The sequence below is a fragment of the Monodon monoceros genome, unplaced genomic scaffold (genome assembly GCF_005190385.1).
Source record: "Monodon monoceros isolate NGI ecotype Baffin Bay Population unplaced genomic scaffold, NGI_Narwhal_1 Super_Scaffold_19, whole genome shotgun sequence".
Lineage (NCBI taxonomy): Eukaryota > Metazoa > Chordata > Mammalia > Artiodactyla > Monodontidae > Monodon > Monodon monoceros.
This window is the reverse complement of record NW_021703775.1, coordinates 52,088,574-52,113,776: the sequence shown is the minus strand read 5'-3', so window position 1 is coordinate 52,113,776 and position 25,203 is coordinate 52,088,574. Positions and strand designations below refer to the sequence as shown.

Genomic DNA, 25,203 nt, shown 5'->3' with positions numbered 1-25,203 from the left:
AATAAATATGGAGCTTTAGCAGATGTCTTTTCATCATGTATGGAGATGATCAAATTGTTTTTCTTGTTTCAGCTACAAGCTCTACAAATTATTCTAATACCGAAGTTTGAGAACTTCTGCTCCAGGTGGTCATTTCTGTGATTCTGAACTGACTTTAAAGCTGATCCCATCCTCTGGCTTCATGCTTTTGTTTGTAACTTAGCCGAAATAAACTTACTTCAGAGTCCAAAAGGAAGACACTGATTAATTTTTTTACTAATTATATTTTCCATTTCACATATCTCTGATTCTATGATTATGACTAGTCCAACTTGTGTTATTCATTTCAACATAATAAAATGTAATTTAGCATCTGATACATGTAAGGCACTGCAATGGGCCCTTTAGGGGTTACAAAGATGAGTAAGTTGAGGTTTCTGCCTTAGGAAGCTCAAGATATGCAGGCAGATGAGAGATAGACACTTGCCCCACCAGCAAGATGTAAGAAGAGTCTGCTCTCATTGGGTGATTCGTGATGTGTAGAAAGAGACAAGCAGCCAATTCAAGGTGGGGGGATCTGAGAAAGCTTTATGAAGGAGGTGGCTGTTGGGCTTTGGTTTAGCAAATGAAAGGCAAGGGAAGAAAAGCAGCTGAAGAGGGCATTCTAGGTATGAAAAGCAGGGAGGACACAATCAAAGGCATAGAAGTAGGAAAGATGTGTCTAGGCAAATTTAGTTATCTAGTGTGATGAATGGGGAGAGGCTAGAGGCCACAGACCATTTAGGAAGTCATTGCATTGGGGCAGAGGGGGAGGTGAATGGGACAGATCGTGTAAAGGGACTTCTAAGGTGTCGGGCAAGGTTGTTTCTTGATCTGACTGGTGGTAACAAGGGTATTTGCCAAATAATACTTAGTTAAGTCATATATTTATTTCACCTGGTTTTCTCCTTCAGTGTCTTATTTTACAATAAAAAGTGTTTTGTTTGTCTGTTTGTTTTAAAGCCTTCTCAGTGATTCCAGAGAAAGGGAAAGAGGTAGTCCAGGCCTGAATAAGAATGGAAAATGGTGAACAAAGAGGGGACCCATTCTGGAGAAGTGACCGTGTGTGGGAACTAAAGAATACAGAAGAGTAGTAAGAGACAGCAGTTTGGGGCATGCTGCATTTGAGGTGGTGTAGAACATAAACCTGTATTTGCTTTGTGACAATAGCTAGCAAGCGGTGAAGAATAAAGGTTCAAATCTCAGGAAAGTGTTGTGCTAGAAGATGTGGAGATCAAAATCAAGAGATAAGAGCAGAACTATGGAAACTAGAGTCAGAAGAGAAGATGGCCAAGGACAGCATTTTGGGAAATGACTATGTTTCAGGAGCAGCGTAATAGGGGCCTGGAAGGGATACTGAGAAAGGACTGGAGACAGGAAGGCTGGTTCAGGGTGGCGTGGTATAATACTGCTTCTTAGTGGAAGCAGGTCCAGGATTGGGTGATCAGCAGTGTCAGCTGCTGCACGTTGCTGGAGGTCAGACAAATTGCAGAGCAGTTCTAGTGACTGTTGTGAGAAAGGTCATATTGCCAGGACAGGTGAAGCAACGAGAGTAGGCTATTCCTGCAAGATGTTGATGGCAAAGGGAAAGAGAGAAATAGAATGTGGACTAGAGGGAAGCAGAGTTGCAGGAGGAGTTGGGTATATTGGCAGGCATGCCAATACAGCTGAGGAAGAAGAAATAAGTATGATGGGGGCCAGTATTTGATGGAGCAAGGACCTAGAGCAGTGCTTCTCAAAAGTAGGGCCTCCAGACCAGTAGCATCAGCATCACTCGGAAATTTGTTAGAAATGCAGATTCGCAGGCATCTCAGTTTGTCTCACTCCAGACATACTGAATCAGAAACTCTGGGATTAAAACCCAGCAATCTGGGCTTCCCTGGTGGCGCAGTGGTTGAGAGTCCACCTGCCGATGCAGGGGACACGGGTTCGTGCCCCGGTCCGGGAAGATCCCACATGCCGCGGAGCGGCTGGGCCCGTGAGCCGTGAGCCGTGGCCGCTGAGCCTGCGCGTCCAGAGCCTGTGCTCCGCAACGGGAGAGGCCACAACAGTGAGAGGCCCACGTACCGCAAAAAAAACCCCAAAAAAACCGAGCAATCTGTGTTTTAACAAACTTTCCAAGGATTCTGATGCATGCTCAAGTTTGAAAGTCAAGAGGAAGGAATGGTTTTATCCTGCCCATAGGTTGGGAGGTGGTTCTCTTTGACAGGACGAGTGACCCTACTTAGAAGAGAAAAGATGAAGAAGAAGAAAAAGATGATATCAGATAATCCCAGGCTCTCAGCAAGGTCATCTGCTGAGAAATTTTTTTCAGTGTGAATTTTAAATCACAAGGTAGGAGTCCTATCAGAAATTGACTTGGCTTTGCATTTCAGGTTGAAACTCCAGCCTCAAAGCCAGAATGAAAAGACGTAAGTTAGTGCAAGAGTAAGGGAAGGGAAACTAATATTTATTGAGCAACTATAATACGCTTTTATATACCCTGTCTTATTCAGTTCATTATCGTTGTGCAATGCAACCATTACTGTCTCTTTTTTATACTTGAGGGCATCTCTCAGCTTCACTGGCTTTTAAGTGGTGGAGCTGAGATTTGAACTCAGAGCTTTCTAGCTGCAAAGCCCATTATTCTTTCTACTGTACTATACCTGTTAAACTTACCACGTTTGACATGCCTATCGCTATTAAGATATTTAAAGCATGAGGAGTCCTACAATGACTATTGGTTTTATATTTCTATCTGTAGAATGGTACTTTGCTTTGTAATGCATTTCAAACAGAAATAAGGTTTTGACATTATGATGAAATAAAATGGAGACACATACATTTTACTTTAGTGTCAATATAATTACAAGTAAGACGTTGACATGATTTGGGTGTTTGGTCAAACCATCCTTTACATGTCTTTATATATGAATTGTTATGCCTTAGATTGTAAAGCTCATATGGGGCAAGGGACCTAGTTATATGTATGTATATACCCTGCTGTCTTTCAGAGAGCATTTTCTTCTTAATTTTTAGCTATGGTGAAATTGGTATCCAATCAACTGTATGTATAATTTTATAAGTTTTGAAATTTGTGTACACCCTAGAAACCATCACCATAATTGAAATGCTAAACATGTCTATCACCCCCTGCCCCAAAGTGTCCTCTTGACCCTGGGTAGCCCCTCCTTTCTGACCCTTGAAGTTTCCTCCCTTTCTAGGAAACCACTGATTTGCTTTCCCTTACTCTATATTAGTTTATATTTTCTAGAATTTTAAATAATGAAATCATTCAGTATGTGCTTTTTTTTTAGTGTTCCTTCAGTCAGTAAAATTATTTTAACATCACCTATGTTATTGCATGTATCAATAGTTCTTTCCTTTTTTTTCCTGAGTAGTCTCCCATTGTATGGCTAAACCTCAATTATTTTATCCTTTTGCCCACTGATGAACTTTGGGTTGTTGCCAGTTTGGGGCTGTTACAAGTAAAGCTGTTATGAACATTTGCGTAGATGGATATGTGCTTTGCATGGGCATATACTTTAACTTCTCTAGGGTAGATACCTAGGAGTGGAACAGCTAGATCATATAGAGGCATATATTTAACTTTTAAAGGAAGCTGCCAAACGGCTTTCGAAAGTGGTTGTATTTTATATTCCCCTCAGCGGTATCGGAGAGCTCCATTTCTCCACATTCTCCTCAACTCTCAATGAGGTCAATCTTTTAAATTATAGCCTTTCTAACAAGTGTATAGAGGTATCTCATTGGGGTTTTAATTTGAATTTCCCTAATGACTAATGATGTTGGATACCTTTTCACGTGCTTATTTGCCACTTTTGTATCTTCTTTGGTGATGAATCTATTCAAATGACTTACCCATTTTTTAAAAAATTGGGTCTCTTATTTTCTTATTATTAACATACTCAGAGTTCTTTATATGTTCTGGATATAAGCTCTCTATCAGATATATGATTTGCAAAGATATATGATATTTTCTCCCAGCCTGTGGCTTGTCTTTGCATTCTCCTCCTAGCATTGTTCAAAGTGCAGAAATTTTTAATTTTAATGAAGTCCAGTTTACCAATGTGTCCTTTTATGGATCATGCATCTTGTGTCATATCTAAGAAATCTTTTCGGCCTGTGTGCATGTGTGTTGCGTGATGCTGGGGCACAGTCTCTTAGCTCCAGAATTGCTCGGAGAGGGTTTAGGAAGGTGATGGGGACTTTGAATTCAGAACCTCCGTGTGGCTGTCAGGGTCTTGGTGCTCTGGATGGGTGTCAAACCTGAGCCTCTGAGGTGGGAGAGCCAAGTTCAGGACATTGGGCCACCAGAGACCTCCTGGAACCACATAATATCAATCGGCGAAAGCTCTCCCAGAGATCTCTGTCTCAACTCTAAGACCCAGCTCCACTCAACGACCAGCAAGCTTCAGTGCTGGACACCCCATGCCAAACAACTAGTAAGACAGGAACACAACCCCACCCATTAGCAGAGAGGCTTTCTAAAATCATAAGTTCACAGACACCCCAAAACACACCACCAGATGCGGTCCTGCCCACCAGAAAGCAAGATCCAGCACCACCCAACAGAACACAGGCACCAGTCCCCTCCACCAGGAAGCCTACACAAGCCACTGAACCAACCTTACCCACTGGGGGCAGACACCAAAAACAACTGGAACTACGAACCTGCAGGCTGTGAAAAGGAGACCCCAAACACAGTAAGTTAAGCAAAATGGGAAGACAGAGAAATACACAGCAGATGAAGGAGCAAGGTAAAAACCCACCAGACCTAACAAATGAAGAGGAAATAGGCAGTCTACCTGAAAAAGAATTCAGAGTAATGATAGTAAAGATGTCCAAAACCTTGGAAATAGAATGGAGAAAATACAAGAAACGTTTAACAAGGACCTAGAAGAACTAAAGAGCAAACCAACAATGATGAACAACACAATAAATGAAATTAAAAGTTCTCTAGAAGGAATCAATAGCAGAATAACTGAGGCAGAAGAAAGAATAAGTGAACTGGAAGATAAAATAGTGGAAGTAACTACTGCAGAGCAGAAAAAAGAAAAAAGAATGAAAAGAATTGAGGAAAGTCTCAGAGACCTCTGGGACAACATTAAACACACCAACATTCGAATTATAGGGGTCCCGGAAGAAGAAGAGAAAAAGAAAGGGACTGAGAAAATATTTGAAGAGATTATAGTTGAAAACTTCCCTAATGCGGGAAAGGAAATAGTCAATCAATTCCAGGAAGTGCAGAGGGTCCCATTCAGGATGAATCCAAGGAGAAACACATGAAGACACATATTAATCAAACTATCAAAAATTAAATACAAAGAAAAAATATTAAAAGCAGCAAGGGAAAAGCAACCAATAACATACAACGGAATCCCCATAAGGTTAACAGCTGATCTTTCAGCAGAAACTCTGCAAGCCAGAAGGGAGTGTCAGGGCATATTTAAAGTGATGAAAGAGGGGCTTCCCTGGTGGCACAGTGGTTAAGAATCTGCCTGCCAATGCAGGGGACACAGGTTAAAGCCGTGGTCCGGGAAGATCCCACATGCTCGGAGCAACTAAGCCCGTGCACCGCAACTACTGAGTCTGCACTCTAGAGCCCGCGAGCCACAACTACAGAGCCCACATGTCACAACTACTGAAGCCCACACAACTAGAACGTGTGCTCCACAACAAGAGGAGCCACCGCAATGAGAAGGCCACACACTGCCAAGAAGAGTAGCCCCCGATCTCTGCAACTAGATAAAGCCCACGCACAGCAACGAAGACCCAACACAGCCAAAAATAAATAAGTAAAATAAATTAATAAAAAATAAATAAGTAAAGTGATGAAAGGGAAAAACCTACAACCCAGATTACCCAGCAAGGATCCCATTCAGATTCAATGGAGATATTAAAACCTTTACAGTCAAGCAAAAGCTAAGACAATTCAGCACCACCAAACCAGCTTTACAGCAAATGCTAAAGGGACTTCTCTAGGCAGGAAACACAAGAGAAGGAAAAGACCTACAATAATAAACCCAAAACAATTAAGAAAATGGTAATAGGACCATATCAATAATTACCTTAAATGTAAACGGATTAAATGCTCCAACCAAAAGACATAGACTGGCTGAATGGATACAAAAACAAGACCCATATATATGCTGTCTACAAGAGACCCACTTCAGACCTAGGGACACATACAGACAGAAAGTAAGGGGATGGAAAAAGATATCTCATGCAACTGGAAATCAAAAGAAAGCTGGAGTAGCAATTCTCATATCAGACAAAATAGCATTTAAAATAAGAGGAAAGAGGCAAAGAAGGACACTACATAATGATCAAGGGATCAATCCAAGAAGAAAATATAACAATTGTAAGTATTTACGCACCCAAAAGAGGAGCACCGCAATACATAAGGGAAATGTAAACAGTCATAAAATGGGAAATCGACAGTAACACAATAATAGTAGAGGACTTTAACACCCCACTTTCACCAATGGACAGATCATCCAAAATGAAAATAAATAAGGAAACACAAGCTTTAAATGATACATTAAACAAGATGGACTTAATTGATATTTATAGGACAATCCAAAAACAACAGAATACACTTTCAAGTGCTCATGGAACATTCTTCAGGATAGATCATATCTTGGGTCACAAATCAAGCCTTGGTAAATTTAAGAAAATTGAAATCGTATCAAGTATCTTTTCTGATTACAATGCTGTGAGACTAGATATCAATTACAGGAAAAAACTGTAAAAAATACAAACAATACACTATTAAATAACCAAGAGATTGATTAAGAAGTCAAAGAGGATATTAAAAAAATACCTGAGACAAATGACAATGAAAACACGATGACCCAAAACATATGGGATGCAGCAAAAGCAGTTCTAAGAGAGAAGTTTATGGCAATACGATCCTACCTCAAGAAACAAGAATAAATCTCAAATAAACAACCTAACCTTACAATTAAAGCAATTAGAGAAAGAAGAGCAAAAAACTCCAAAGTTAGCAGAAGGAAAGAAAGCATAAAAATCAGATCAGAAATAAATGAAGGAAACCATAGCAAAGATCAATAAAACTAAAAGCTGGTTCTTTGAGAAGATAAACAAAATTGATAAACCATTAGCCAGACTCATCAAGAAAGGGAGAAGACTCAAATCAATAGAATTAAAAATGAAAAAGGAGAAGTAACAACTGGAACTGTAGAAATACAAAGGATCATGAGAGATTACTACAAGAAACTATATGCCAATAAAATGGACAACCTGGAAAAAATGGACAAATTCTTAGAAAAGCACAACCTTCCGAGACTGAACCAGGAAGAAATAGAAAATATAAACAGACCAATCACATGCATTGAAATTGAAACTGTGATTAAAAATCTTCCAACAAAAAAAAGCCCAGGACCAGACGGCTTCACAGGCAAATTCTGTCAAACATTTAGAGAAGAGCTAATACCTATCCTTCTCAAACTCTTCCAAAATATAGCAGAGGGAGGAACATGCCCAAATCCATTCTACAAGGCCACCATCACCCTGATACCAAAACCAGACAAGGATGTCACAGAGAAAGAAAACTACAGGCCAATATCACTGATGAACATAGATGCAAAAGTCCTCAACAAAATACTAGCAAACAGAATCCAACATAACATTAAAAGGATCATACACCATGATCAAGTGGGGTTTATCCCAGGAATGCAAGGATTCTTCAATATACACAAATCAATCAATGTGATAAACCATATTAACAAACTGAAGGAGAAAAACCATATGATCGTCTCAATAGATGCAGAAAAAGCTTTTGACAAAATTCAACACCGATTTATGATGAAAACCCTCCAGAAAGTAGGCATAGAGGGAACTTACCTCAACACAATAAAGGCCATATATGACAAACCCACAGCCAACATCATTCTCAATGGTGAAAAACTGAAACCATTTCCACTAAGATCAGGAGCAAGACAAGGTTGCTCACTTTCACCACTATTATTCAACATAGTTTTGGAAGTTTTAGCCACAGCAATCAGAGAAGAAAAAGAAATAAAAGGAATCCAAATCGGAAAAGAAGAAGTAAAACTGTCACTGTTTGCAGATGACATGATACTATACATAGAGAACCCTAAAGAGGCTACCAGAAAACTACTAGAGCTAATCAATGAATTTGGTAAAGTTGCAGGATACAAAATTAATGCACAGAAATTTCTTGCATTCCTATACACTAATGATTAAAAATCTGAAAGAGAAATTAAGGAAACACTTCCATTTACCACTGCAACAAAAAGAATAAAATACCTAGGAATAAACCTACCTAAGGAGAGAAAAGACCTGTATGCAGAAAACTATAAGACACTGATGAAAGAAATTAAAGATGATACCAACAGATGGAGAGATATACCATGTTCTTGGATTGGAAGAATCAACATTGTGAAAATGACTATACTACCCAAAGCAATCTACACATTCAGTGCAATCCCTTTCAAACTACCAATGGCATTTTTCACAGAACTAGAACAAAAAATTTCACAATTTATATAGAAACACAAAAGACCCCGAATATCCAAACCAATCTTGAGAAAGAAAACCGGAGCTGGAGGAATCAGGCTCCGTGATTTCAGATTATACTACAAAACTACAATAATCAAGACAGTATGGTACTGGCACAAAAACAGAAATATAGATCAATGGAACAGGATAGAAAGCCCAGAGATAAACCCACACACATATGGTCACCTAATCTTTGATAAAGGAGGCAAGAATATACAGTGGAGAAAAGACAGCCTCTTCAATAAGTGGCGCTCAGAAAACTGGACAGCTACATGTAGAAGAATGAAATTAGAACACTCCCTAACACCATACACAAAAAGAAACTCAAAATGTATTAAAGACCTAAATGTAATGCCAAACACTATAAAACCCTTAGAGGGAAACATAGGCAGAACACTCTATGACATAAATCACAGCAAGATCCTTTTTGACCCACCTCCTAGAGAAATGGAATTAAAAACAAAAATAAACAAATGGGACCTAATGAAACTTAAAAGCTTTTGCACCGAAAAGGAAACCATAAACAAGACGAAAAGACAACCCTCAGAATGGGAGAAAATATTTACAAACGAAGCAACTGAGAAAGGATTAATCTCCAAAATATACAAGCAACTCATGCAGTTCAATATCAAAAAAACAACTCAATCAAAAAATGGGTGGAAGACCTAAAGAGACAGTTCTCCAAAGAAGATATACAGATTGTCAACAAACACATGAAAGGATGCTCAACATCACTAATTATTAGAGAAATGCAAATCAGAACTACAATGAGGTATCACCTCACACCAGTCAGAATGGCCATCATCAAAAAATCTACAAACAATAAATGCTGGAGAGGGTGTGGAGAAAAGGGAACCCTCTTGCACTGTTGGTGGGAATGTAAATTGATACAGCCACTATGGAGAACAGTATGGAGTTTTTCCTTAAACACTCAATATAGAACTACCATACGACACAGCAATCCCACTACTGGGCATATATCCTGAGAAAACCATAATTCAAAAAGAGTCATGTACCACAATGTTCATTGCAGCTTTACCTACAATAGCCAGGACATGGAAGACCTAAGTGTCCATTGACAGATGAATGGATAAAGAAGATGTGGCACATATATACAATGGAATATTACTCAGCCATAAAAAGAAACGAAATTGAGTTATTTGTAGTGAGGTGGATGGACCTAGAGTCTGTCATACAGAGTGAAGTAAGTCAGAAAGAGAAAAACAAATACTGTATGCTAACACATATATATGGAATCTTGAAAAGAAAAGAAAAGGTTCTGAAGAACCTAGGGGCAGGACAGGAATAAAGGTGCATACATAGTGAACGGACTTGAGGACACGGGGAGTGGGTAGGGTAAGCTAGGAGAAGTGAGAGAGTGGCATGGACATATATACACTACCAAATGTAAAATAGATAGCTAGTGGGAAGCAGCCACATAGCACAGGGAGATCAGCTTGGTGCTTTGTGACCACCTAGAGGGGTGGGAAAGGGAGGGTGGGAGGGAGACACAAGAGGGAGGGGATATGGGGATATATGTATACGTATAGCTGATTCACTTTGTTATACAGCAGAAACTAGCACACCATTGTAAAGCAATTATACTCTAATAAACATGTTAAAAAATTTTTTTCTTTTTAAAATTTTATTATTTTTTTATCATCTTATTAAACATCTTTGGCCTTCATATCTACCTAATCTACACATTCTATTCAGAGAACAACTTAATGTAGGGACCTGTTTTTTTAGTGCCTTCTGTGTGCTAGTCTCTCTGCTAAGTATATCCATACACAGTTCATTCAAATGATATATTTATTGAGCAGCTATTATGTGACAGGGACTGTTCTAGGCAGTGGAAATACATCATGGTACAAAACAGATTTTAGAAATCTCTGTCCCTAGTGTGCTTCTACTGGAGAAAGAGAATTTAAAAAATTAATAGTTTATTTTTATAGCATATTAAATGGTAATAATTGCTATAGAAAAATAAAGAGCAGGTTAAGGGGGTTCAGGAGTACTGGAGTGGAAATGAATGATTGCAGTTTTAAGTAGAATGGTCAGGGTAGGCAGCTCTGAGAAGGTAAGACACTCGAGCACACTTGAAGGAGGTAAGGGAACAAGCCATAGGGGTATCTGGAAGAAGAGCATTCACACAGAGTAAGTGGCCAATTTAAAGGCCCTAAAGCAGAAGTGTATGACTGGTGTATTCAAGAAATCATAAGGAGATCAGTGTTGCGAGAGCAAGGGGGAGAGGAATGGGAGATGAAGTCAGAATGGTAACTGGATTGCACAGGGTCTTATAGGTCATTGTAAAGACTTTGGCTTTTACTCTGAGTGAAGAGAGGAGCCATTACAAGGTAGTAAATAGAGAAGGCTCACGATTTGATGTCCATTTTAGAAGGATCACTCTGGCTGCTCCCTTGAGCAGAAATTGTAGGGTTATAAGCAATTAGGAAACTATACAATAATTCAGTTGAGAGATGATGGTATTTTAGACCAGGGTGGGAGCACTGGAGATAGAGAAAAGATGGATTTTGACATATTTCAGAAGTAGAACTAACTGCATTTCCTGGCATATTCAATGTGGGGTGTAAAACAAATTAGGAGTCAAGGATATAGTCAAGGTTTTTGGCCTGAGCACCTGGAAAGATAGAATTAACAAGATGAGAAAAACAGTTATTGATATGAATTTGGGGAAAGATGATGAGGAATTCAATATTAGAGATATTAAGTTTGAGATGTCTATTAGACATCCAAGTGGAAATATTAGAAGTTGGATATATGAGTCTGGAGCTCATGGGAGAAGTGCAGGCTGGTAGGTCAGATAAGATGAAGACTAAAAACTGAGCTGAATAGCAACGTGGAGACCTTTGGAAAGCTTGACAAGAGCATTTTTGGTGGAACAGTGGGGACAAAAGCCTGATTGGGAGGAGAGAATTTGAAAACAGATTTTAAACAACTTTTTCATGGAGTTTTGCTGCAGACGAGGAATAAGGAAATGGAGCAATAACCAGAAGGGAGGATAGAGCAAAGAGAGGATATTTTAAGTGGGAAAAATAGCTGCTTGAATGTTTGAATACTGATGGAAATAATCCAGTAGAGAGGACAGAACTGAGAATATAGGCTAGAGAAGGAAGAGTTGCTAGAACTGTGCCGTAGAACAGACAAAAGGGGGTGGCTCCCGTGTATAAGAGGAGGTACTGACTTTAGATAGGAGTATGACTAATTCGTCCATGATAATAGGCAGGAAACAGAGTATGTAGGTACAGATGCTGTTAGGAGTGTAAGTGTGGTGGTGGGAGTTTGTGGAAGTTCTCATCTGATTACTGCAGTTTTGACAGTAAAGTAGGAAGCAAGGTCATCGGCTTGAAAGTAAGGCTGAGGGAGGAAGTGTTAGAATTTTGAAAAGAGTGAAGGTGGTACAAAATAATGAGCTAGGAGACCAGAAGCGTCAATGGACAAGGGAAATGAAAGAATAACTGCCGGACATCAAGAATCCACTTGTGGTTCATGGTCATGCATTTTAAGCAAAGCCAGTCAGGATGCTTGTGTGCTTTCTCCAGCCACATTCAGGTGCACACATGCTGTCTTGGAGCAGGCGGAGAGCTGGATTTAACAAATACGAGGACATGAGAAAGGGACGAGGGAGCGAAGGGGGTATGCGAGGGAATAGTTCAGATGGTTGGCTATGGGACCTACAATGGACAAGGAGGGAAGACAAATGTTAGGGAAGAGGTGGTGAGAGGATCAGCAGATTGTAGGCCAGTAGGATGGAAGAGTGCTTGGAATGAGAGTCCCTTCTATAAGGGGTGAACTGTGAAAGATAGAGGGGCTGTCAGAGAGTGGGTCAGGGTTGCAGTTATCGGCAAAGACGAGGACTGAGAGCAGGGCTACTTCATGAAGAGGCCATGGACTGGTACCAGTTTGTGAACTGTACATTACTGAGCTGCAATGAGGTAAGTTCAGAAATTGAAGGAAATGTTTAGAAACACTACTGTGGCATCCAAGCCTATGATAAGTGAACGTGTATTCAGAATGTCTTTGCTTTTTAAATCTCATTTGTCTATTCATTTGTCGTTGTATTTTACAAAAGTAATGGTCTGCAACAGATTGGCTATAAACAACAACAAAAAATCTGGTCCTGCCCCACAGCTGAAGCACTGCTCTAGCGTGCATGACTGTCACGTGACTGTCTGAGGAGGGTGGAGGGCAAGACCATCAGAGGAGAGGAGTTGGAAGGCCTATTTTCTTGAATATTGAAGTCACCGTCATCTCTAGCCTTCCGAGATAGAAGCCACCTGATTCCACCACTCTGGGGGGCACTATTCTCATTGTTTGCCATGTGAACAACAGAACTCAGGGTACAGTGTGAATGGTGCCCTTAGATTGTTCACGAAGGTGGCCGTTGCTATCTCCATTTTACAGATGAGACAACAGACTCAGAGAGGTGAAATAATTGCCCAAGTTCACATAGCTAGTAAGGGAAGGAACCAATATTTGAACTTAGGTATGTCTGTCATGCCAAAGCTAGACTCTGTCCATACACCCCTCCGTCTTTGTCACCTGCTTACGGTTATGGGGACAGCATAGCCGTAAGCCTCATAAAAACTGGGGGAAAATGCCTTTTGGGAATGTGTTGTGGTCCATGTGGCTAAGATGAGCATTTCCATTTCTTTTAAAATCATGACTTGTTACATCTGCTGTGCTAACCCACAACCCATTGCTGTCTAGACCCATCTTTCCGGCTGGTCTTTGTTGAACCGAGAGGCTGAAGCACCTCAGGAATCCAATATCCAATATCACCACAGGATTTCCTGCACTTTCTGTTCTTGTACTTTAGTCATTACACATGTATTAGAAGCCTCTTCTAAATAATGGTTCATGAATGATAAAATGATGAATAGTTTTAATACTTTTCTGCCCCAAATCTGTGCAATGGAGACGTTACTTTTATGATCTGAAGAGGTCTAGCATAGATCTATATTTTAAACCATCTTGTTCATGTGGAAACTCTCTAAGACTCTTAGGTCTCTGATGAGGGCTGAACAGGCCTGCTCTCTCACTGAGCCTGAGTCCCAGCTGCACTGGAAGCCTTGGCGTTTCCAGAAAAGTTGGTGTTAGTTGTTGCCCACTCTCCCCAGGTGCATGGAGTATTTGAGGAATCAATCCAAAGACAAAGCAGCATTAATCTCTTAGGGGTTTCCTGGTTTCCTCCATTTCTTGGCTCTCCAATGGGCCTGGGAAAGTACAACAATGCTACAGTTAATTTATAAAGCTCATCCATGTTTCACTGGACCTGTGAACAGAGAAGTCATCCACTTGTTTTGGAAGCCCTCCCTGGAGTTCTGAGTCTATATGCTTACATAACACATAGGGCATGGCGTCAGAATTATGGCTTTATGTAGGCCAGGCTGCCTCTGTGAAGCATGGCCTGTGGTACATCACAGGGCCTGACACATAGTAGGTACTCACTAAGGATGAGTCGAATGAGTGAATAAACAACTGATGTTCAGTCTGTATAGGTATTTTTGTGGTGATGTGTTTAATCTTTTCTACCTTAAGCAAGTCACTAGCATGGATATATATTAATGTATATGAAAAGAACTTTGGGACTTATTTTTATATTCAAACATATGACTTTTCACCCAGAGAAGATATAGAAGAAATAAAGAACCCACCAAGATAAGCAAACAAAGCTGGACAGAGTAGGCTATGCTCACTCAGTTTAGTTTTAAATAATAATCAAAATAGATAATAGGAGCAGAATTTTACTTTGAAAAGTAATACTGCAAATCCCAGTTGATGTGGTGGGGAGAGGAGTCATTAAAATACTTTAATATGGTAAAATGCTAATTATCACAGTTATTCATTGAAAGTAACTTAAAATCTCTGGTTGGCATCATAAGCATAACTAGAATTTTCAAATACATGTTATTAATTATTGTTATTAATATGAGGTTTAAAACCTGATCCTTTTTGGAGACTAAGTATCAGGAGAGGTGAATTTTAAAATGTGCCTGAGAACTCACAGCAACCAAATGAAAGTTGGTATTCTTTTCTTCCATCTTGCCAAAGTACTCATCACATTAATAAGAAATGCAACCGACATGCCAGGCGCTAAGTTTCACATCATTTGTTTTTATAAGGTTGTATTCCAGTAGATGGGGAATACTTTGATTTTAGTATCTACTTCATTGATGTTAAGAGTCTAGGCTCATTCTAATGACTATGGTCAAGATAAGACATCTTTCCCTAGTTTGTCTACACAAACCTATAAGAACTAGCAAAAGCTTAACTATTGTATTTGAATAGAGAATTCTTCCTCTTCTAGATCTGAAGACTAAATAAAATATGGAACAGTTACATGCCTAGTTTTTTTATTATGCCTTTTGAAATAATTTGTATATACCTTTTAAATAATTTCAAGTGCCACAAAAAATAATGTTAATAGCTCAAAATCAAAAGTTAAAAAAAAACCCCTAAGTATAATTTTTAAAATCTTTTTCTTCTCAAGCGTTTTACGATGGGATAATGAGACAGATGTCTCTCAACTGGAAGGACATTTTGACATTGTTATGTGTGCTGACTGGTAAGTACATAAAAATCATAAAACTCCTGTTAGAAAAAATAGCTTTGCTGGAGTAATTGGGCTGTGCTGCTTTGCTGACGGCAAAGCAAAGTCAACAAATGAGGCACAAAGCTGCCTTAACCTCAACAAATTAACATTCATCTCCATGTGACAGTTATAAGGTAGTCTTCTATCACACAGTAACTTCTACCACATTATTTCCCAAAGATTGATTTTGAGAAGCATTTCCATTTTCTGGAATTGCCTCTGTTTCATGCTTGACGTATCAGTAAATGGACGACTTAGGCAAATTGCAAATAATTATGGCTCGGAGAGGAATAGTCTGGAGAAAAAGGAGTTTATCAACACAAACAGCTCAATTAGCTTACTTCTTAGGAGAGATCTGACTATTGATATAAGGGAATATATATATGTATGTGTGTTTGCACACATACACACTCCAGCGTATAAACATATCTGTGAAATATCTTTAGGGAAATAGCTTTTCTTAAAATGTATGTTTGCTATCTAATATTTTCATTGCCTTCAATTATGATATTTAATTATACATAAAACAAGAATTATAAAATTACATTTTATTGTTATGCAAATAATAACAGTAAAATCTCTGTCAGATGCCTGCCTTTTAAAAATAATTTACATTAGATACTTAGTCTTCTCTTTTAGCCCAGTCTATTTATTGTTAATGAAAGTCTGATCCTAAGTTACAGGGTAAATATGTATCAAACCTTAATAATGATTTCAACTAATCTTATGTACTTTCTTCGTGTGTTGAATAATAATATGAGAAACATTGACAATTCACAAGTATTTTTCCTGTTAAGGGTAAAATCTTATTTGTAGTTTTATCATGATCTTTAAAATGACACTATGGATTTGAAAGCACAAGTTCAGATTCTAAAGAAGTTCTATTTTACTGATAAACCCGAACACAAGATCCATAACCCAGAGAACACTTTCCTTATGCGAGAGTTGAATGAATGCAATGAAGTTTTCAGGAAGTCTTTATTTTAAATTATTATTTAATAAGATTTTCAGTGGCTAACTTTCACCTAAGTCAATGAAATTAGACTTGCTTTCTGTTTTCTTCTGAAAAATACGTGTCAAGGAAACATAAATATTTTCTTCTATTCTTAGTTGAGATTTTCTAGTTTTTCACAGCCATTTTAGTCTCTCTGCACCCAGTTTCAGAAAACCTTTTTCCAGAAAAAGAGAGAAGCAGATTTTTGACTAATCATTGATACTGTGTCTCAATATTACAGCCCTCATCTAATCAAAACCAAGGAGCTAAAACCTCACCATATGATTTGAGCAAGTAATTTAGTAAATGCTGTCCCTCACCAAATATGAGAAAGGATTCTCCAGGTTTCATTGCACAGATGAAGATAATGCTGGCAGGATTAGATCAGATTAAGCATGAAAGTCAGATCAGACAGCAGCGGAAAGAGGAAGAAGGGTAGAATCTTCTTGGAGGTTTAGACGAGGGTCGCACATGGATGGGCTCTGATTCTGTGGGGAAGTCAGGTCTGGCCAAGAGATTTAAAGTTAATTTTGTCCTTTGCACAAATATCAAAACAGCCTGACTCTGTCATACCTTGTGTTATGACACTCACACCATGTCATCCTATTTGTACCAGGGAAGCAGAGGAAGTCAGATTTAAGCTCTTTTCTGATTAATGTTCTCAGTTAGGTTAAAAATAGCCACACAACATGTTTGAAAAATAGTCTTTTTTCCCTAGCCAACAACAGGATCCTGTACAACTGATATACATAATGCATATTCAGTTAAGCCTTTCATTACAAATACATAACATAATAATACAATGTTATACGTACACACACACACACATACCATATACATAAATACACATCTAGTCACTATTGAGAATTTATGTATTCAAATGAACTAAATACACCAAGTTTCATTTTATAAATGGCTTTTCTATGCATGAATTGTTAAGTTTTCTTTTCCTCCGGTGTTGTCAGTGCCTGAATGTCAGCCTGTTTATAATTTCCCATTTGTAAATGTGAAACATTAAGCTACTCTCACTGCGATGCTGATACTATTTCCAAAAGAAATGCTTTGGTAATGGTCTGTCTTCATATTCGCAGGGATGGGTAAGCTGTTCAGAAACTTAGAAAGTACAACGATGTTCATAATATACGTGTTGTGCATATAGCAGGGAAGCCCAGGATTCCATGTGCTCTTTATGTCCTGTTGGATTGATGTTTCTCTGTCAGAGTTATTGCACGGATGCTGCTTCTAGGGGCAGGCAGGCAGGCAGGCAGACCATGCTGCTATGTTTTTTTTTAAAGAAGGTCACAGAGGAGGAAAAGAAAGCTCTCTTTAGACACTGCCTCCAAGATGAAACCTGAAATAGTTAGTGCCAGAAATAGGTACCACACATAAATAGGTCACGTTAAGTCTCACACCATCCTTGAGTCCTTGTCAGTCAATGAGATCTGGATCAGGCCACAGGAATATGAAGCAAGAGTTGGAGTTCAAATATTAGGTACACGGATTAAATTCTTACTGAAGCATTTCCAGCAAGGGTGGCATTGTCTGCTTCCCTGAATAGCTAACCAGTGGTACTGCTTGATCCCATTTACATGAAAACAAGCTCTATTCACAAACCTATTCCAAACCCACATTGTGGTTCAAGTAAAATGCACATGATTACAAGGAGCAGCGATATGTTTATGTTGTTAAATCATTCAGATATTCATATATTTACATTCAAACATTCATAAACCTGTAGGCAATGGGGGAAATAACTCATTTCCCAGAAGAGACAGTCTCTTAGTTCACATCTAAATTTAGTAGCTCAACTAGATTATAGAATAAAGAGGCACACTGAAAGCTAGTCGTTATTTCACCATTCAGCATTTTGGACAATGAAATATAGTTTCATGGTTCAACAGTTCCTAAGTAACTTGTAAAATGTCAACTTTGAAATAAACAGAAGGAAAACTCAAGGTACAGTCATACCTGCAAATGGATGCTGTTGACAAATATCAAAATATTAGAATATTTAACCACAGGTATAGAAAAAAAACCCTCCTATTAAATTCCTTGGTTGACTTGTTTAATGTTGAATTTAATATAAGAGTTCCTTTCTGCTGGAATGCAATCCAGCCTGGTCCTTGCTGAGTGTAGAATAGCGAGTGCTTGTTAATTTTAAACCTGCCTTTCCAGACTCCTGTTCAATCACAATATTCTGAGAGTCTGGTAGTAAGATGCTTTTTATCCAGTGACCACTTCCATTCAGTGTTTGATGGCTTTCCAGTTTACTGTAGCTCTGCAAAAATAAAAATGATTCTGTAAATAAATTTTAAAAAAAATAGTTTCTGCACATTTGGATTCTCTAAAGGCTTGGAAAGCAAGTCTGAAGTGCCACCCCTAGCCAGACACATGGAGCTAGGTCTGCAGGACGGTGTGCACCACATCTGCATGCCTCCAGCCTGAGACGTTGGGAAGAAATGGGGAAGGTACATCACTTCACTTGCTCCCCCAGCATTTTTATACTAACTATATACAGTGGATTGTTTTTATTTTCTATCATGTTTACTTTAAATGATGCAAAAAGTTTGGGTTTTGTGAAGAAAAAAATTTTTTTCTCAAAATAGGCTCTAGGATTTCTTTGTTTTCTTCCAGATGCTGTGATCATAGGTAGTTCTAAATCACAACTCACAGACCTTTCCACCTGAAAAGACCTTTAACCCAAATGTAGTCAGCCCTCTTACCTCACACCTGAGGAAACTCAGTCCCGGAGAAGACAGACAGATTGTCAAAGATCTCGTACCTAAGGGGTGGCACCAAGCGAGATCAGAATACGGCTCCCCCAGCAATCAGTTGCTAAAGACTGATAGAGGCCATTCAGTCTGCCGAAAGTTAAATCTAAAACAGTGAATTTAACTGAGCATATTTCACCGTGAAAATTACATAGAGGTTTTCCTCTCTGTGGATGCTGACAGAAATGTCTCCTTGTTCTCTGCACTAATTAATTTCCCTATGAGAGGAGCTGGAGCTGCTCTGTGCTCTGCAGAAAATCCTGACTGATTCTAAGGGAAGCGATGAAAATGGCCTGGCACCTTTCCTTTGTCGTATAATCTGTGATTCAGATCAGTGGAACAAGGCAAGCGTTGATTCCACAAGTGAATTATATAGAGAGGTGTGTGTGTGTGTGTGTGTGTGTGTGTGTGTGTGTTTGATGGCCAAACTAGACCGACTGTCTATGTATTCTGATCAGTAACTGAAGGGAGAGTTGAAATGGTATCTTCATCCCAATCACTGACCCACTCAGCCTTTTTTAATAGATCCACTTAAGCTACTGCTGTTCTCTGAGCCCATTAGGACTTATTTAAGGGGTGAATTTTCAGGAGATTATATATCACTCCCACTAAAGCACGTTGAAATTGCTGATAGGATGTATCCTACTAAGCGTTATAAATTCTGCACCAGAGCTAAGTAGAAAGGTGAGCTTGCTTGGAATAAAGACCTATTAGAGAACTACAAAAATTACTTTTGGGAAATTTGACTTGCAGTGATGGAGTAGACAGCATTAGCTTTCAAATAACTGTGTTTTGAATGTGTGCTCTGTGTTAAGCTGCATTTTCTAGTGAGCTGTGAGGTTAACATTTTTGTCACCATTGCCAACATTAAGTAGAAATAGTACTATATTATGCTTTTTTTATTGAAGTATAGTTAATTTACAATGTTGTGTTAGTTTCGAGGGTACAGCAAAGTGATTCAGTTATTTATATATACATATATATATATTCTTTTTCAGATTCTTTTCCATTATAGGTTATTATAAGATGTTGAGTATAGTTCCCTATGCTATATAGTAGGTCCTTACTGTTTATCTATTTTTTTATGTAGTAGTGTGTATATGTTAATCCCAAACTCCTAATTTATTTCCTGCTCCCCTCATAAGGTTATGTTTTGAGCTCAGCTCTTAAGTTGTTGATTATTTATCTCTAACAATCTTACCAGCTCTTAGGATGCACTGAGAATGGTCTTTTGCTTGGTGCTATGTATCCCAACCACCAGGTCTCCTGTAGACCCAAGTAACTGACAGAGGTATTTTCTCACAGTGGTAGTCTTCTTTAAAAAAAATAAAATAAAATGCTTAATTATTAACATTTAAGATAGTATTACCTCACTGAACAATAAGGTATATAGTCCTGAAGAGAAAATTTCAAAACACTTAAATACAATTCGATTCCTTTCTTATCGATCCTTACTGGTTATTAACCACTGATTAATATGGCTAAAAGGCAAATTTTTGTAACATTCGAATTAGACACATTTTGTGCTCTGAGATTTAAGTGCATAGTTTTCTGGAACAATAAGAAATTTTCCCATGGGTAATAATCAGTTTATCCTGATTATCCTGATGGATAGTTTCCCATTCTAGAGATCACTTCTAGCTCACCTTAAGAGGATTCTTTTTCCATTGCTCAAAGCAGAACTTTATAGAAGAAACTTCCACTAAGCATGTCGTGGTGAAACCCAAACACTGAGAACTACAAAAAGCCGCTCTCCCCACTCCTCTTAAGTGAGAGACTTAGGAGAGAACCTGGTCTGGTGAAACATCCTACCTAAATGCTGATTCCTCCCTAGCAAGACCAGTGAAGGAGTGCGTACAGCCTGTTTTAGAGGCATTGAAACCCACCCTACATAAGCTCCTCCATTTCAAAGACTGTGTTGATCTGCCAGTTAGGCAGTAAGTAACTCTTCATTGAGCCCCCTCTCTGTGTGTATGCTGGGCCAGACCTAGTGATGCAGAAATGAATACAGACTGGAAGCTCCTTGAGGATGGGAACTTCGTCTTATTCACAGCTTATCTCCAAGGCCTGAAACAGCCCCTAGTATACAGCAGGCCATCAACAAACATTCATCAACTGACATATATCATTCATTTGATGCCCACCGCAGCCACAGAGGTGGGCCCTGCCCTTATTGACAGGAAAACTGAGGCCTCAGATGAAGTGACTTGCCCAAGGTCACATAGCAGAAAGGTCAGAGCCAGAGCCTAGGAAACCCTGAACTATGCTCTCCTCTTGTCTGAAGTGTGGCTCCACCAGCAGCGCTCCTACTGACAGCGGATACTCATCCTTAGCTCAGAGGAGGACGATGCAGGGCCCCAGAGTAGGTGGTAATTAGCCACGCTGTTTGGGGAGCGGGAGGCCAAATCAGAGGGACCCACACCCAACTACAGCATTCGAAATGGAAGTAGAGGCTTTGCTTAGGCCCCTCATGGGATAGCTGATCCACAAGGCCACCCAGTGTTCTAGCCTGCAAGTCCTGGATAAGGAAACTGTCCTAAACTTCCACGATAAGGCCTGGTAAAGACAGGGTCAGACTGATCCAGCCAAAGAGGTGACAGAGCAACAAGAGAAATTCTCAAACCAGAAAAGAAAAATGAAAAATCACATGAACTGGAAAAAAATCAGCATGGAGATCAAGGGGGAAAACCCAGAGTTGCCATGGTCTCTGGGACACACTGCCTAAACCTGGTCTTTGTTTACTCCTAGGTCACTTGTTGGCTCTAACCTCAGTGCTGTTGCTAGTCACTAAAAACTATCACCACCTGAGAGCTGTTTTGTGGTTGGTGTGTAATAGGGCTGGTGGTTTGTTTTTGGAGGGTGGCCTCACAGCACCCTCGGTGGGCAGAGGGCACAGGTCTACAGACAAGTGTGGGGAGAGCTTCATCTCCACCAGATGATTTCCCCCAAACAGCAGCTTAGAAATTGTCCCTTTCACACTAACACATGGCCTGTCGTGTTGAATCGTGGCCCATCGCATGTTGCTGACTTGACTTCGGTTGGATAACACTGACCACAGTATCTTTTGTTTATTCCAGTGAGACACTTGAATGGAAGGAAAGATTTCTCTTTTTTAGTGTTGAGTAAACATGTGTAATTAGTCTTGATCTCCATTAGTATCATTAGACTTGAAAACCCAGTTTAATCTGGATTCTGTTCTCTTCTCAATGTCAGCCTGTTTCTGGACCAGTACAGAGCCAGCCTTGTTGATGCAATAAAGAGATTACTCCAGCCCAGGGTAAGTATGTTTCTATTTTCTCCTGAACACTGGCTTCAGAATAATTAGTCTGTGCACAAAGATGGAGAGAGTAATGGAATGGCAGGATTAATGTCATGTAATACTTTAATACTTATTATGTCCAACTTCAATTGGGTCTTCTGATCCATCAGATTCTTTCCTAATCATAACTAGGGAACTTCTTACCCTTGGCCTTCTGATAAGGAACACAGTGGGTAGTAAAATAAATGAAACCACTTCAAAGATAGTGTGAGATGATTTTTATCAAAGAATTTCTTGAGTCTTTTCCTTTGATAACAATATCTTCATATTAAAGTAGAAGGATGATATTGAAAGTTTTCTGTTGACTTCTGTCATTTTAAGTCCCTTCAGTGGTTACCTTTGTCTTTGGGTATTTATTGCAAAACAACATTTTTCTTTTTATTTCTGTTTATATTAAATAAAGGGGCTTCAGATGAATCTGTATATTAATCTGTTCTTTGCTTTAAAAGGAAGCCATTATTTACATATTATAAACATTAGGTCACAATGAAGCCAAGCATGGCATAAAATATTGTGCACATTTTTACATTTATATATCCATTTATGCCTGAGAGTAAATTACAGAGTTTTTGTCCACTCTTATTTTGGGGGGGCTGCTATACTAAGCTAGGAGGTCCTGCAGCCTAAACAGAGAGTTAATATATATCTATTTAAAGTAAGAAAACAAGTTTAAAGCACATGCATTAAAAAAAAAAATCTTATAACTATGTAAGCCTCTTGCTGTGCCATAGGAATTTAAAATAGGTTAACAATGTTAAAGTAGTCTAAGACAGGAACTCACATTTATCTGAGAAAGGACTATACTGTGTATGTGTGTGTGAAGTATTTTCTAAAGTTTTATCTCCTCTTTTAAAAAAGGTTTGCTCTAGTCTTCTGACCTCAGTGAGACTTATAGACTAATACCTTTCAATCTTTCTTTTATATCTTTTTCACATTGAAGGTCCCCAGAGCAATTTGATAATCATCCTTTACCTTGCACTGTTGCTTTTTATTTTATTATCTCTATATACCTCAGAAACTTTAAATAGCCCTCTCAGAGGAGTAACCACAGCTTTGTAAGTGGTAATCAATTAAATTAAATTGGCCTTCCCAATTCCCTCTGTGAGGTGGGTAATAGGTCTGGAGGCAAGGAAGGGGCATGCACCAAGCTATTAATGGTAGCTGTCGTGGTTGAGTGAGCAGCCCAAGTTGAGGGCAGAAGGAATTGGGGGCCTCTTCATCCCCCCATTAGCCTTAGGTGGTTCTCATGAGCATTTGCAAGATCAGGATTTTCAGAGAGGGGACGGAGATTCTTGGACGTAAAGGCTTCTAGGAATACTATCATACGTAAACACAATTTCAAGGACTCCTGGATCTCACAGTGCACAAACAGTACTTCACTCATCACCAACACGCCTTCAAAGCCTATTTGTGACAAATACTCCAGCTTGCAGCAGATTTGCATGATTTACATAGGATCTATCGTAAATCATGAGAACGATTTACGAGAGAAAACTGCCCAAGCTATGAATAGATCTAAATGGAGATTGAACTGGAATGTCTAGCAGCTCTCCCGCACCCTCAGTTAAACTCTGAACGATGCTCCGCCTAGTCTGAAGTGGGGCTCCACACAGCGGCCTCCTCTGAGGACAGCAGTGCTCCTACTGACAGCTGATACTCACCCTTAACTCGGAGAAGGATGAGGCAGGGCCCTAGAGTGGGCAGTACTTACTCATGCTCTGTGAGAAGTGGGGAGGCCAAATCAGAGCGGCCCACATCAAAATGCAGCATTAGAAATGAGAGGAGGGGACCTCGCTTAGGCCCCTCCTGTCCTGCAGGCCTGCTCAGACTGCGGGGTGTTCTAGTCTAAGGGGTCAGGGGTCCACCCTAAGGGGGGAATCCCAGTTGTGGATGGCACATGGACATACTGAAGTTCCCACCCAGGGATCCCATCCCCATTGGGAGGTCTGGGGAGGCAGGGTGTTTGCACTCCCTGGGCCCCCACCCACATGGACCCAGGAAGGGTCACCTGGACTCAGCAGGGAAGAGCAGCAGCTCTCTATCCCATGCCAGTGGGCTGGAAGGGTTCCCAGAGCTCAGGGGCACCCAGCGGATAACTGCACTCTTCTCCTTCTTAGCTCTCAGGGCTGTTGTCCTGCTTCCAAAAGACCTCCCCCTGATGAGCGTCTGTGTGTGGAAGTCACAGTCCAAGACTAAGATAACACTAAAGGTTTTAGTCTATTACAATTTGAGATGCTGTAATGTTTTCTTGAGCCTAGACCACTCCTCCATGGTTTTGTGGCCCAGAGGCTAAAGGTGCCATGAGAGGCCCACAGAGAAACAACCTGGGCAGGTGCACTGGTGGATCCTGAGTTCTTGGTAATTCAGGGCTCAGCAGACTCAATGGAGACAAAACAAGTTCTCTGGGTGCTTAGCAAAAACTGCACTTTGACCAAATGCTTCGAATTCATAGGAGGGCCCAGTTTCTGAAGGCAAAGTATCAGTGGGTGGAGTCAGAAATACCTGCATACAAAACTTGTCGTTCTTACTATCTAGCCACTTACTGGATTCATCTCTCGGAGCCTCAGTTTCTCATCTGTAAAATGGGGAGTAAACAAGCCAGTGCATTGGAAAGCTTTAGCACATGATTGACTCTGAATGAATATGTGTTCGCTCTTATTACCTTGAAGAATTAGGGAGACTTTCCAGCTGTGATGAGTATAGAATATAGGGGGCTCTTCACAAAAACTGTTCTCAGAGAAATGGTTGGCAGGAGGGGAAAATTTTTTTTCTCGACCTGGACTTGGACGATTTCTACACATAACTGGGCCTGCTGCAGTTCTCTGCACCCGTGTCCTGCATACCTGCTGCAGGCTCTGCAGAGGTCTGGGGGATTGTCTACCTGGATGAACATGACACTTTTTAGTACAGATAACCCTATTGAGTAAGGTGAGAGAAATTA

At 39.7% G+C, this 25,203-nt stretch overlaps 1 protein-coding gene across 2 annotated transcripts in view; it reads left to right on the top strand.

Moving 5' to 3' along the window:
* CAMKMT (calmodulin-lysine N-methyltransferase) overlaps nt 1–25,203 on the top strand; it is a 389,523-nt gene that overhangs the window by 346,630 nt on the left and 17,690 nt on the right. For both annotated transcript variants that reach the window (XR_003794865.1, XM_029231722.1), the window contains exons 8-9: nt 15,077–15,151; nt 22,157–22,220. Coding sequence is in view for 1 of the 2 variants with exons in the window: in XM_029231722.1 (XP_029087555.1) it covers nt 15,077–15,151; nt 22,157–22,220 (139 nt within the window). In the remaining variant the exon portion in view is untranslated. The remainder of the gene's footprint in view (nt 1–15,076; nt 15,152–22,156; nt 22,221–25,203) is intronic.